This window comes from Catharus ustulatus, chromosome 2 (genome assembly GCF_009819885.2).
Source record: "Catharus ustulatus isolate bCatUst1 chromosome 2, bCatUst1.pri.v2, whole genome shotgun sequence".
NCBI lineage: Eukaryota > Metazoa > Chordata > Aves > Passeriformes > Turdidae > Catharus > Catharus ustulatus.
The window spans coordinates 43,248,144-43,261,434 of record NC_046222.1 but is presented as its reverse complement, the minus strand read 5'-3'; the positions used below and the strand labels follow the sequence as shown (position 1 = coordinate 43,261,434).

Here is a 13,291-nt window from a genome sequence, read left to right as displayed (position 1 = left end):
AATTACATGAAGAGATTGCACCCTTAATTATTAGTAGACACAGCTGAATGTTTGATGTTGTTTTTTTCCTACTTATAACTTCACCCTTCAAAGCTAAACCTAGTTTTAATTTGCAAATTCAAAGACATGATTTAGTTGAACAAACAACAACAAAAAAGTTCAGGATGCAAGCATACTATAACTGACTGTCCTTACTAATAAAAATCAATGTTTTCATTGAGGGAACTAAAAAAAAAAATAGAACGTGTCCACTTCAGCTTCATTTTGAAACTAGACAGCTTATTGTGCATCATTTTTGGCTACAGTCAGGTTTCTACCTGGTGCTAGCTTGCAACACATCAACAAAGGCAAAAATCCTCTTTGATTACATTTAAAAGATCTATGAAGAAGAAAAACCTACCAGCAGGATTTGAAAGAGTCTCGGAAGTAATAAAAACATGTTCCAAGGGCTTTTTCAGAAAGGCTTGGTACAACAACTTGTTGTTTAATCAGGATGTAAATCATGTTTCTGGACTGTATTCTTTATAATGTATTGCTACGTTACTCTAAGGAAATCCCAGTCACAGTTTCATAATGCTGTTGTTATAAAACAACCTAAAAATTAGCACAATAAAATATTCCATTGCTTTCAGTCTCTGATTAATCCGACAATCCTGGATCTTAAGAGTATGAGGGAAACCACAAATAGACTTTTCTCTGGGCTCATTTTGCTGCTTTAAGTGTACAAACAAATCTTAGTGTCTTAGGCAAACAGAAATATTCACAGACTCCTGAGCTGAACTTTTGATTAAAGCAAAATATATCCAATGAAAATACTGTTACAGAATCATGTCCAGGCTACGGATTGGGTACTCTGCATATATCAACTAGTTTCATTCAAATTAAATTAGTATTTTTCTTTTTGTTTTACTACAACTATTGCACTTGCTGGTTAAAACATGATAAATTAAGTTTCCTTCTTTTTGATAAATCTGCCATTGTTTTTGAAGTCTTTCTGTGTCAAATGTAGATGTGAAACAGCCGAGTTGACTAGAGCACCATTAAGACTCTGCAGCATGTACAGACAGACTCTTGAATCACTGGTAACTAAACTGGAGTAAAATGCTGTGTCAGTTCTTTTCTCCCCACCACAGTAAACAGCTGTATTTAGAAAGCACTTTCACTCAATGTATGCCAGTTTCAGAAGAACTAAAATATTCTGTCCAGCCAGAAAAGCAAATAAAAATGATATTCAGCAGTAAAGTCAGTTACATAAGTAGGTTTTAGGAACTTCTGCTCAGTGTACACATAAAACCCAAAACTCTTTAAGTAATGGGCTCTTACCAAAACTCTTTACATAATACTTTTCACTTTTTAAAAAGAAATCCATTTTAATTCTGGAAGGCTAATCAAGTTTTAAATTACTTGACTTACAGAATGCAACTGACACCTTAAGTATTAGTACTATAGAACTATGTAAAACATACTGCACTGGACAGATTATGAGATGAAACCTGGACTAATGGTATTTAAATTGAAATTCTATGTATGAAACACTGAAGACTACAGTAAATGCAGGAATCTGAGCTCACCAAGGCCTTATATATCTGTCCACTGACTGTCTGGCAAAATACACTTAATGAAAGCTAGTCCACATATCAAAGTTTAATCAGCGAAGAGTCTACATGAGGCTCTTAGCTGTGAACAGTTTCACTGTTTAATCACCACATAATACTTCCTGGGTTACCTAACCAAAAGACAAGCTTCTTCACAATTTCTTATAAAAGAATGTGATAACTTTTTAAATGCAGGTTTTCCTTTAATTTATTTGAGTGGAACAAACCCTGTATATATGCATCTGTGCAACTTCCTATTTTTAAAAATTTCTGTCTAATGGGCTCCTCCCACTAGAAATGATTAAACAGAAATTACAAAAATCCAGAAAAACTACTGTAAAAAACCCCCCACAGCGTATTGTCAAGAAACACTTCTACATGTAAAGAAACTACATAAGTAGTTTTAACAAAATTGAACTCAAAGACAAAAAACCTGATGTGTCTTTGAATTTAAGATCATATATGATTACATATAGACTATATAATTACTGGGTGTATATCTATATAGATTACAGATAATGAATCTTATTCAAAACGATCCACCTTCAACTTTTAACACAGTATGCTCATTAACAGGGGAGTGTAAACTTCTGTATTCGAAGGGTATGGTGGAAAAAGTGTTCCTGTTAGGATTGCAGTTTCCTCTCACTATCACAGCTGCTTGGCACAACACTGCAAGCACGCATTTTTACTGGCACCCAGACATCATTAGCAATAAATCTCCTTTCTCAAACAGGATTAAATTACTCTGAAAACAAAACAAACCCCAAAGCACGTATAAACTTACATAAACCTACTGTCCTGATAAATTCTTAAGAAAAGTGTGTGTTTCTACTCTTATACTCTATAAGTATTCTAAAGTAGGTAACTGCATCCAGACAATACTTGTGGACAGATTTAGTGATTTCTTCAGTGAACTGAAGAAGCAACAGGTATGAGGTGTAAATACATCCTGCTTTCAAACAAACCAAGATTTCACTTTCTGATATAATAAGAAAATAATTACACAAAAAATAATTATTCATCATCATTACCATAAGGCAGCACCTGCCTTTTACAAAGGGATGCTTACGAGCGAAACTTCATCTGCCTCTGCAGATTTGCAGCAGGCTTTGACAGAAGTCACTGGTTCACTGAAAATTGATGCTGCTTCATCTGTACAAATCTCTGACACACATACATAATACAGAAGAGTCTTTACCCCATCCTAAGTGATCTCTTGAAACTGTTCTTCTGGAAAAACAGAGACAGGGAAATGAAAAATCTAATACCACTAGACCTTTTTAGATGAATCAAATCCTCTTCCGTTTCATAGAGTATGTAAAGAGGATATGCCATTGCATTTGCAGATCAAAACCACTTGTGGCTCATGCTCTGCTTTTTGTGCAAAAAACTGAAGGCAGACCTGGAACTTAAGAAATCTAAAACACTACTACAATCAGATACGAGGTCTGGGCTTTTTTTTTAAATGACTAGCAAACGCCAAACCCCAGTTTGCCAATCTAGAGTTCCAGTTCTATCTTGCCCAAAGATCTACATCTTGAAAGGTTCCTACAAACTAATTTGAAGGAACATATATTAAACAAAGTGCTAGACAGGTAAGGAATAAGAAAGCAACACTATGGAATACCTCCTTTTAATTTCCACTATTTAAAAATTAGCAGATGCTCTGAAGTTTAAGTTTTTAATTGAATTTTAAGCTTGTTGTGTGTTTGCTTGCTTTTTTTAAAAACAGAAATGATATATATATGTTTTGATGAAATGTACATTTTACCACAGTGTTTCTGAGCAAGTTACTTTCACTTTTTCAAAGGTGCAATGTATTTATAGTATAAAACAAAGGAAGCATAAAAACCTGGTGTGCAATCTCTATAATCATACTGTCATCATCAGTTTTATTTCATTTTCTAATTATGTACTGTACACAGAGCCCCTATGGCATTTTCCATAATGATATTAAACACTGTCTTGCCTTACCTTTCCCCCTCATCCAAAATTCATGCAGAACTTCAAAGAACATTATCTCTAAGTGGGAGTGATAAAGTCATGGCAGTGATTTCAACCTGAGGTCACATATTTTGCTTCATACCCCATTAATGCAGCTCCAAGAATTGAAAGACCAGAAAGAGAGAGACTGGGAGTGTGCAACACTGGTAAGACCACTAGTTACAAGCCTTTAAAACCCAAGTTTAGAATAAAATAACAAGAAAACTGAAACAGTATCTTGTTTTATTCCAATCCCTACAGACTCTTGTCTGACTACTCTGCTGGAATAGTAAGGTCTCCACACCAAACTTAAACCAGCAGAGACATGGAAATCAACTACCAGTTTCCAGTATTTTCCCACTCTAACTTCATCTTTGAATTTAACATATTAAGCAACCTTAAAGGGCAAATTATTTAAGGTTGCATTTGAAAACCAAGTCCTATAATTGCCAAACTTAAGTAAGAGTTAAAATCTCTTTAATGGTTTTTGATGCAAAAGCCAATTCTTGGAAACAGCAAAAAAGCTGAACATTTTAAAACTTCAACTCGTTCTAGGAAATTTGATTTTATAGGAAAAGCACATGTTCTTCTACTTCACCAACTCCAGCCGCTCTGAATGCAAAGCTGACCTGCTTTCTATCCAGATGTTCTTTGAGTATCAAGAAAATGCATTATGTTATCTGAAAGGTTCAAAAATCCAGTAGGATCTGTGAAGAATAATCAAGGAACAATAGCAGAAAAGACAAAACAGTCCAAGAGGCAAGTTCAACCTGACAGTCCAATTCCCTCAAGGAAAAAACTCCTCTACTAAAAAACCAAGACAAATTGAAGCATCTTACTATGAGGCCTGCAAGGGCACTGAGAAGGTAACACAGCATGTTTTTACCAGATGCTCCACTAGACAAGAATCCTGCTGACACAGCCTAAGGACCAACCCCCTCCCATCCCCACTCCTTTGATCCCATGTCATCCTTTATGACTGCCTGTGCTTGGCATAAGAAGACCCTCCTTTCACAGATCTTTCCGATATTAAACTCTGTGAATTGCCCTAACACAAAACTGTTTTAAAGTTATATTTGTAGGCTTGAAAGATGAAAGTTTGAGCCAGAGGACTTCACTGACACTTAAGTGGTGTAGCTGAAGACCTCAAATCCAATTCAAATATGTTAGACTCGAGTCTTGGAACGAAGTTATTATCTTCCACTTGGAGCATTCAAGTTTTAGACCCAGCCTACCCCACAGCTATTCTGACAGAGGCTCTTTTCTAATGCATTATTTCTATGAGCCTGCTCCAAGAAAGAATACATACTTACTACATTCTTTTATTTTCTGTTAAAAAGCATGAACACTATACCAAAATGCATTATATGCCAAGTCAGTCCACCTAAAATAATTTTTTCCGACTGATTCTCCTTCCCCTGTCTCTTTTCTAGCCACAATAATGGAAAATTCCAAGCACTATTTAAAAAAGAGCTGTATCCACACCTACTAGAGAAAATAAAGATGAATGAAGAGCTTCCATCTGATGAGGAACATATAGAGACTTAAAGGCTGCCTCCCTGGAAGCTGGGAATTCAGAAGCAATAAAGGCAAAGAGTCTTCATACCTTCTGCTTCTGAATACTGGAACAGAGGAGAATGTTTGCACATACCATTCAAGAACTTTGTTTTCTTCAATGGTTCTTAAGATTGGTGAAAGTGGCAGAGAGACAAATTAACTCCTCCTTCATTTTCAATCACCATTAGGATCACTGTAATAGCCAAAAGCTTCAACAGGTCAAAGACGAATTCATCCTGCTTCTGGAAGTATTAGTAGTCAAAAATATTGAAAACTAAGCCCTTCTATTAAGGTACAGAGACAGAAAAGGGTATGGTCATCCTCTGGGGTAAAATACCAAAAGAAGTTTCAACCTATATTAAGCACAGAAAGGTAAACTTCTGAGTCATTCACATGCTATTTAGGGTCACAGCACATATTTGTCAAGGATCTCCACATGGTAAATAAATGCAAGGCTCAGTATTTTAACTCTGTCAAATAGATTTTTTTTTTCTTCTTGACTGGAGTGACTTAAAGAGGTTGCAAGTAAAGCAACAGGAATAGAATTTTGCATTTTCTTGGCTCAAATGATAAAAACACAAACCACAATACAATGTATATAACTGAGGTTTTCAAGGAAAACTCCTTCAAGCTCAACAGCAGCTAGCAGCTTGTCTCTATTTGCCGTCACTCTAGATCAGAAGAGCCCACATGCTTTTTTTTCCTTTCCTGCCCCTTTCAGTTACACTTGAGTTCTTTGACTGAAAAGGTCTGGAACAGATTAAAAGTCCGACCACAAAATAAAGAGCCTTGGCATGTACTCAAGCCTGTCTGGGATACACATACACAGTGGGCCCAAAAAGGGAAGCTATGCAGCAAGAAACCCTTAATCAGTCTTTTGGACATTTCTAACTTCTTTCAGTTTAACTGCACAGCCTTAACATTTGATGGAGTTTCAGTATGCACAAGACAAGAAGCTTTTCACCTTACAATTGAACCACTCTATTTACAGAAATACAAAATACAAAATAGTTGTGAAAAGAAAGATTCATCTCACTCACAGCCTCTGTCCATTAAGGCATTTTCCACAGCCCTTTTTAATTCTAGCTCATCTTTGGAAACTATAGAGTAATGCATGTAAAGAAAAACAGATACCCTGCAAGATTACCTGAGTAAATATAATTTCAAAAAGCAACACTGATTTTCAAAATGACTGCTTCCTTTTCAGTCTTATTCACATAGTAAGTAATTGTGAAGTTGCAAATTACCCACACACTCCTCTTGCAACATGCAAACAGGTCTGTAGCTCTGGTTGGTATTAAAGCCAGCATGGACATTTGCCAAAGCTGACACCCCACCTTTGGGCTCAAGTTGCATAGTGGTTCAACCTGTCTACAAACTGGTGAGCAGTTTATAAACAGTGTGACAATCTGGTGTTCTCCATAAGAACAAACAGATGTTGTAAGTAAGCACTCAAGCCTACAGACCAAAAATGAAGAATTTCTAACAGACATCTCAAGGAAAAAAAACAGAACAGTGACTGTTGAGTTTTGTAGCTGTGTATTTAAATGGCATTCATGGAGTTAATGCCTCTCCCAAAAGGGGCCCACAGTTGTTGTTAGGTCAACCCCTGTAAAGCTTCAAAGGTTTTGCATCCCCTCAGCCTGACCTACTCAGTGATCTGCACACTGTTTTCATTTAGCTGCATTGAGTCCAAAAGTAAAGCCTGAAAACCACAATGATCTCTTTTTTTTTTTACTCCTACTGTTTTTCCATGGCTCTGGAAAAATAACTAAAATCCAAAGGAGTTGAAAATAGTAAGTTTTTGGGAAAACAAATCAAGGGCAAGCTAATAAGGTTGACACACACAGGTCATGGCTTTACAAAAAAACAGAAATTGTAATGCCATATTAAATACATTACTTGGACGATGTAAGAAAGTAGTTTAGAGTCTTCACATTATATGTGATTTCTATTCATGGTCATCAGTGCCAATATTTTATTGAAAAGTCTGCAGTTCTGCTCTTCATATAGATCAAAAATATCATTGAAAAAACCACATAAAAGTTCTGTTTTGTTGAATCTCTCCATCTAGACTTTAGACTTCTTCTCCATCTAGTGATCATTAAGTTACTATTTCTACTTCCAATATTATATAGTTTTTACCCCACAGAAAGGTTATTAAAGTAAAAGCAATAAAACTAACAATTCCTTATCATATTGTTTAAAACAGAACGCTTTGTCATGATAATCACTGTGACAAGCTGGAAGTATAAGCTGGTATATGTTTTAAGTGTACTTAAATAGCACAAACTATTATTTGACAATATCTCTTAAGATAGCACAAAGGAAAGTAAATATTTGTTTAGAAATTAAAAGATTCTTCTGTAGTAAAGCGTTGCTAATTTAAAAGGATGAGTGAGCTTGACTGAAACTGTCTCAATATATAATTTCTGAATGTCACCACTTTGGGGAACTGTATATCATATGGCAAAATACCAACCCGTAGCATTAGAAACTTGGGTAACATACAGTCCTGAAGGATATAAGCTAATAGTTTTTATCTTAAAAAAAAAATCTTTAAATAAGGCCTCTATAAATCAAAATATATTTTAATCGTACTATAAAAAGTTTTCAAAATATGCCTGGAAAATTAAAGCTGAGTGAACTGAAGCAAATCAAGAATTCTGAATTGAGATGAACTTTTACCAAAGCGTGGGTCAAGCCTTGGGTCTAGCCAAGATGTGGTCTTGTTCTTATGGTTTATGTAGTAAATTTCTCCATCCTGGGTCATAGCTTGTTCCCATCCATCGGGGAGTGGGCCTGCAATATAGAAGGAAGGAGTTGATGGCGGGCTCTTGTTTGCTCCAGCTGAAATTGATCTAAAAAAATTTTTAACATTTTACATATATAACAGTACATGAAACAGAAGAGTTTCAAGCTCATTTCTGGGATTAAGTGCAAAGAAGTGCTGGGTGGAAAACCAAGGAACAGGAAACACTTCTATAATTTTAATTTAGGATTTGGACTTCAATTTTCAAACTTGTTTGCATCCTTTCATATGCTTTTGACACATCATTTTGCTATAGCATCCTAGTATAAAACCAGCAATAAGTCAAGCCTGCCAGAATGAAACCAGCAAGAGCACCAGGAAAAAGAAGCATAGAATAATTCTACCCCTCATAGGAATGTTCATCTAGTGATTAAGACACAGCAGCAGCAACAAGCTAACCCTGAGGAGATCCTGAAATATTCCCATCTTTCACAAATAATTAGAAAAACAAGTGACAAAACTCATTTGTCTTTGCCTCATACTCTAACTTTCAGTGAAAGCACTCAAGGCTCAAGCACACAAAAATGCAAACCTGAAGAACAAGGCAGGTAGACAAGCAATGACAAAGCAAAGGCAAGAAAACACCATGAGCAGCCACAAAGACAGTGCCATGAACAGCAGTGCAACGCCTCTACAAGCAGAAAGCACACACAGGAAAAACTACTTCTAGGAAATGGTCAAAGGGAGGTACATAATGATGTTGTGGAGTCCACAGCTGATGTCTGAACACAGAGCCTTAAGAGTGATTCCCATATGTTCCCATCAGCAGCTTTCAAAAAACTACCTTTCATTTCTATACAGTTCTTAAACCCCTTATTCCCATCTCTAGATGATCACGTACATTCACCCATACTTTGCTTAGATTGAAAACTATTTAAAAAAATTATACTTATCTTATCTGGCAGGTGCTTTACAAATACATGGTTTTGAATTTTTATATTCACACTGACACAGACTTTTAAAAATATCTAAATGAGATACAGGAAGATCTTCCCTGTACTTCAGATTTAAGTACAATCCTCAAATTATACAACAAAAGATTCACTACACGTTCAGAAATGAGAACAAAACATGTGGTAGCAGCAAGCCATTGTATTTCAAATTCTCCTACTCTTCCTCAGTGTAATACAGTAATACAACAGCAGAAGCCATCTGGCTGTTAGACTTGGACTAACAGATTATTCTGTATAATGTAAGATACACTAAGTAAACACAAACATTATTTCAGACATGAGATTCATATATACTCAAAAATATGCATCTATCTGATAAATGCCTACTATATCCATCTTCAAACTACATAAACTCTTGACTATAACTTTGTCCTGAAGTCATGCTCCTGATGAAGAATTCAGTCTAAAGCTGGGAGAAGAGGTGGGGAGGATAGATTTGTTTGCTTAATCGCAAAAGATGTTCTTGGAGAAATGTCAAAAAGAGTAAAAAAATAATTCGATTGCATTCCAGTAATATCCCAAGGCATAACCAAGACAAGAATTTCTTACTGTGGTCTTTGAAGATCCCTTGCAAATTAAATTTCTAATTTAAACTTTCATTTTGGCTCAGAAAACAAAGCCCTTCTCTAACAACTTCACTACTCCATAATTAGAGCTACAGATTTTCAAGTCAGGAAAAACAGTGAACACTAGACATTTTCTTCCCACCTGTAACGCTCATAAGCTTTAAATGTTGCCTACAAGTAATGAGTACCTCAGGTTTTATCAGAAGCTAGTGAACAAACAGGCAAGAAAGAGTGACAATACTGCAAATAATTCTTAAACCCTAACACATTCACTGCACAAAAAGGACTTTGATGGAGAAATGAAAGCTCCAGAGGAAAGAACACTGTATTTTGTTACCATACCCAAAGATCAGCCAGCCGTCAGTGAGATGTTTTTTTATAAAACTGGGGTACAGGAACACAGAGACATACAACCTGTCATCCAAGCGTAGAAGCCGATGAAGAACCAAACCCACTCCTTTACTGCTGAGCCAACACAGTAGCCATGTGGGCAGACCTTCTCACTACCATTCTCCTCACAGTCCTGCTAAGTCACATATTCCTAGCAGAAACTCAGCAAGAAATTATTTGTGATCTGCAAAGCCAGAAAAACCCTCTTTGGGGCCTTAAGAAAAAAAAAAACAGCCTTGGGGTGTCAGTCCTGCTGAACACTGAAAACCGTACTGGTCCAGCACATTCCTTTGTAGCAAGTAAAAACAAAATGCCTTTGAAGAAAGCTGCCAGGAGCTGATCAGTCCATCCACCTGGTGGAATAATGCTACTTACGAGATTCAGTGATCTGATGAGTACTAGCTTACTACTAGAGAAAAACCTGGGCAAGGTTCTCTTCCTAAATACAATGCACAGCTGTGGAAAAGAAAGGTCTATCTGCTCACCTGGCTGTCACAGCAGCAAGCCTTCCTTGCTAAGTGCCACAAATGACTGCAGAAGCAGAGCTTTTCTCTCTAGAAACTTTTGGCATCAATAACTTTCTTCTTCCTTGGACAACAAACTGCTCTCCTGTTTCTGCTATCATCCTTACATATTGAAAAGGTAGTTCAAAAACTGAAATTATTGCCTTCTGTAATTCCTGTTTGGTTTTGTGAGTAATTGTGAAACTTCTAGAAGACAGGTCTGATTTTCTAAATGGTCACTTGATAAACTCTGTATTAGACACAAGTACCAGAGGAGAGAATTAAACCGATGCTGAGGAATAGGAGACATTTTCCCAGAGCATATAGGAAAACTCCTTTGCAATTACATGCTCATTTTTGCCCCAAAAGGCTCAACAGGAACAGAATTTTCAGCATTAGATAACCTACATCACAAAAGCTAAGTCCTATATTGCTGCTATTAAGACCTTCTCACTAAAGTTTCCAGAGCTACTGTAACTCAGAAACAGTAATACTGAGTCTAACCAAAAGTCCATTTAGTCCAGGCATCTAGCCTGGGGTGATGGACAGATCTTGTTGGTTGCTGAAAGTAGCCCATTTTAGTGACTGTCACACTCTTATAAACTTTTAAATAAAGCACCAAATACATATAGACACCTAAAAGCTATAGAGGCTATGAATAGTCACTTGGCTTCCAAGTATATTGGGCACTAGAATAGGCTGCCCAGGGATATGGTCATAGCCCCAGTCCTGACAGAGCTCAAGAAGCATTTGGACAATGCTCTCAATGGTGTCACTCTTGGGGATGTCCAGCATGGGGCCAGGAGTTGGACTAGATGATCCTTGTGGGTCCCTTTCAAATCAGGATATTCTGTGATTCTGTCACCAGTTATTCCTTGGGCAGTTTCTGTCTACTAAGTGTCAAAATATCTCTCTTTCAAGTACTTCTCTAGTCTCCCCTCCAACTTTTGTAAATATTTAGCACAAACAATATCCTTGTGACATGGTCCCCTTCTAGTTCTGTTTGGTACCTCTTGTGACAATCGAAAACTATCATAACTTTAAGTTCAGAAGTCTATGAAATAATTTGCACAGGGAGACAACCCTTCTAGGTGGGAACTCAGCCTGCACTGGCGGTGCTCTTAAGGACCAAGTTACCAAAAAATTAAATTCTAATTTCCAAATGTAAACCATCTTTACAGAACTACTGATAAGCCATACCTCTGTAACTAAATATTTATATAATGGTGTAACTTCTTATAAATAACATATAATTTTAAAAGCCTGTGTGCATGTCTCTTTGGTGCATGTCTCCATTTTTTATGAAGGTTTTTTTTTTTTTTTTTCCAACTCCGTATGCCATGGAATCTGGAGTGCAAAGCAGAGTTTGCTGCTGACAGATAGAAAGCAACTGGAAGAGTAACAAGAGCAAAAATGTAGTAGAGGTTCAACCTATGCTGGGATAAGTGAGTCTTGCAAGACTCCACAGTTCCTAAAACTTAATTTTAAAACAAATGTAAAGAAAGACATATTTTATCAATAGGTCAATGCATGTAAGAGGGTATCTGTATCTATCCACCAACTGAATATCCATGGACAACCTAGGAACTAGAGTACCTAAGTTCAACAGTAGGAACCACTTTCACCTAATACAAACACTGATCTCCAAGATCTTTCCTAATCTTTCTCTGTGAAAGCTGTACGTTTTCCCGTCAGGCACTGTGGTTCTAAAACTTCCAAAAATTATATCAAAGTCTACAAAATTTACTTAAAGTACACCTTTAAAAAGATGCTATCTAAAAAAAGGGCAAGTTTTGCAGATGAAGAAATAAATGAACATTACTGCCATGTAGATACTCAGAAACTTGAGTTTCACAACTGATTGTAGAATTGACTACAGAAATAGTGTTCACAAAACAGAATTTTGTAGTATGACTGGCTACATGGGAGCAATCTGCAACTGAAGTGAGTAAGGATCTAAGAGAAGAGCTAGAACCTCTTTTAGTAAATGGCATATTCCTTTCTACCTTGCTGTCCCAAGAGTTGCAAATTCAAGTGTTCATTTTCTTACCAACATTTAACATGACACTACAACTTACCTTAAGAGACAATGGAATTACACTAGGTCTACAAACTTTCCTGGAAAACTCAGTTCAAAACTGCCACATAAGAATGAAGACAAAAGAGGACAAAAACACATAATCTGCTCCAAAGCAAATTATCTAAGGTCTATGCGCAAGCAGAAGAGGCTAAAGTATGCAGTGCTGTCAAGCATGATTCAAGCATGATTTAGGAAGTTAAAGTATCTGAAGAAGAGAAGTATATAAATACAATTATCCCATCTCTGTTGTATCAACTGTAATTGTATATGAAACAGCCACTGTTTATTTTCAAATGTATAAATCTACCTCAGTAGGAAATGTATAGGAGATGTTCCTAAGAAGAACAATGTACCATTGTAACTACCTTTTTGCTTGCTTGTTTGAAATCAACACAGAAGAAACTATATTCTTTTTTTCTGTTCTTTCTGCTTTCCTTTAGGGAAAAAATGGTGAGAAACATAGCGCAAAAATATCAGAACAGTCACAATGAATTTCTATATACCATGTGGCATATTTACAAGTAACAGTCTTATTTCCTTTTCACTATTGAAGATGCAATCCTATTTCACAGATTAACCAACAAATGCCATCTAAAAGAGCACTGTGCTCCTTCTCTGCATACACAAGGCCCAAGCTGTTTTAGTTGATTACATGTAGTAAGCTAAGTTAAGAAAGACTGAGACAAAAACCCCCTCACTTTTCATACACTGATAACTTCCTATAAAGGATGCAGCTAACTAACACTCATAGAATAACTCATTCACAAAAATCATGCCTGGAACAAATAAAACTGGTTCAGATGTTCATTAACTTCCTTGAAGAAATGTAATTTGCAGCAAGATACCTGG

At 36.4% G+C, this 13,291-nt stretch overlaps 1 protein-coding gene across 4 annotated transcripts in view; it reads right to left on the bottom strand.

Moving 5' to 3' along the window:
• The window catches only part of YAP1 (Yes1 associated transcriptional regulator), an 87,250-nt gene that overhangs the window by 20,182 nt on the left and 53,777 nt on the right, over nt 1–13,291 (bottom strand). For all 4 annotated transcript variants that reach the window (XM_033052715.2, XM_033052717.2, XM_033052716.2 and 1 more), the window contains exon 4: nt 7,827–7,940. In XM_033052715.2, coding sequence (XP_032908606.1) covers nt 7,827–7,940 — 114 coding nt within the window. The remainder of the gene's footprint in view (nt 1–7,826; nt 7,941–13,291) is intronic.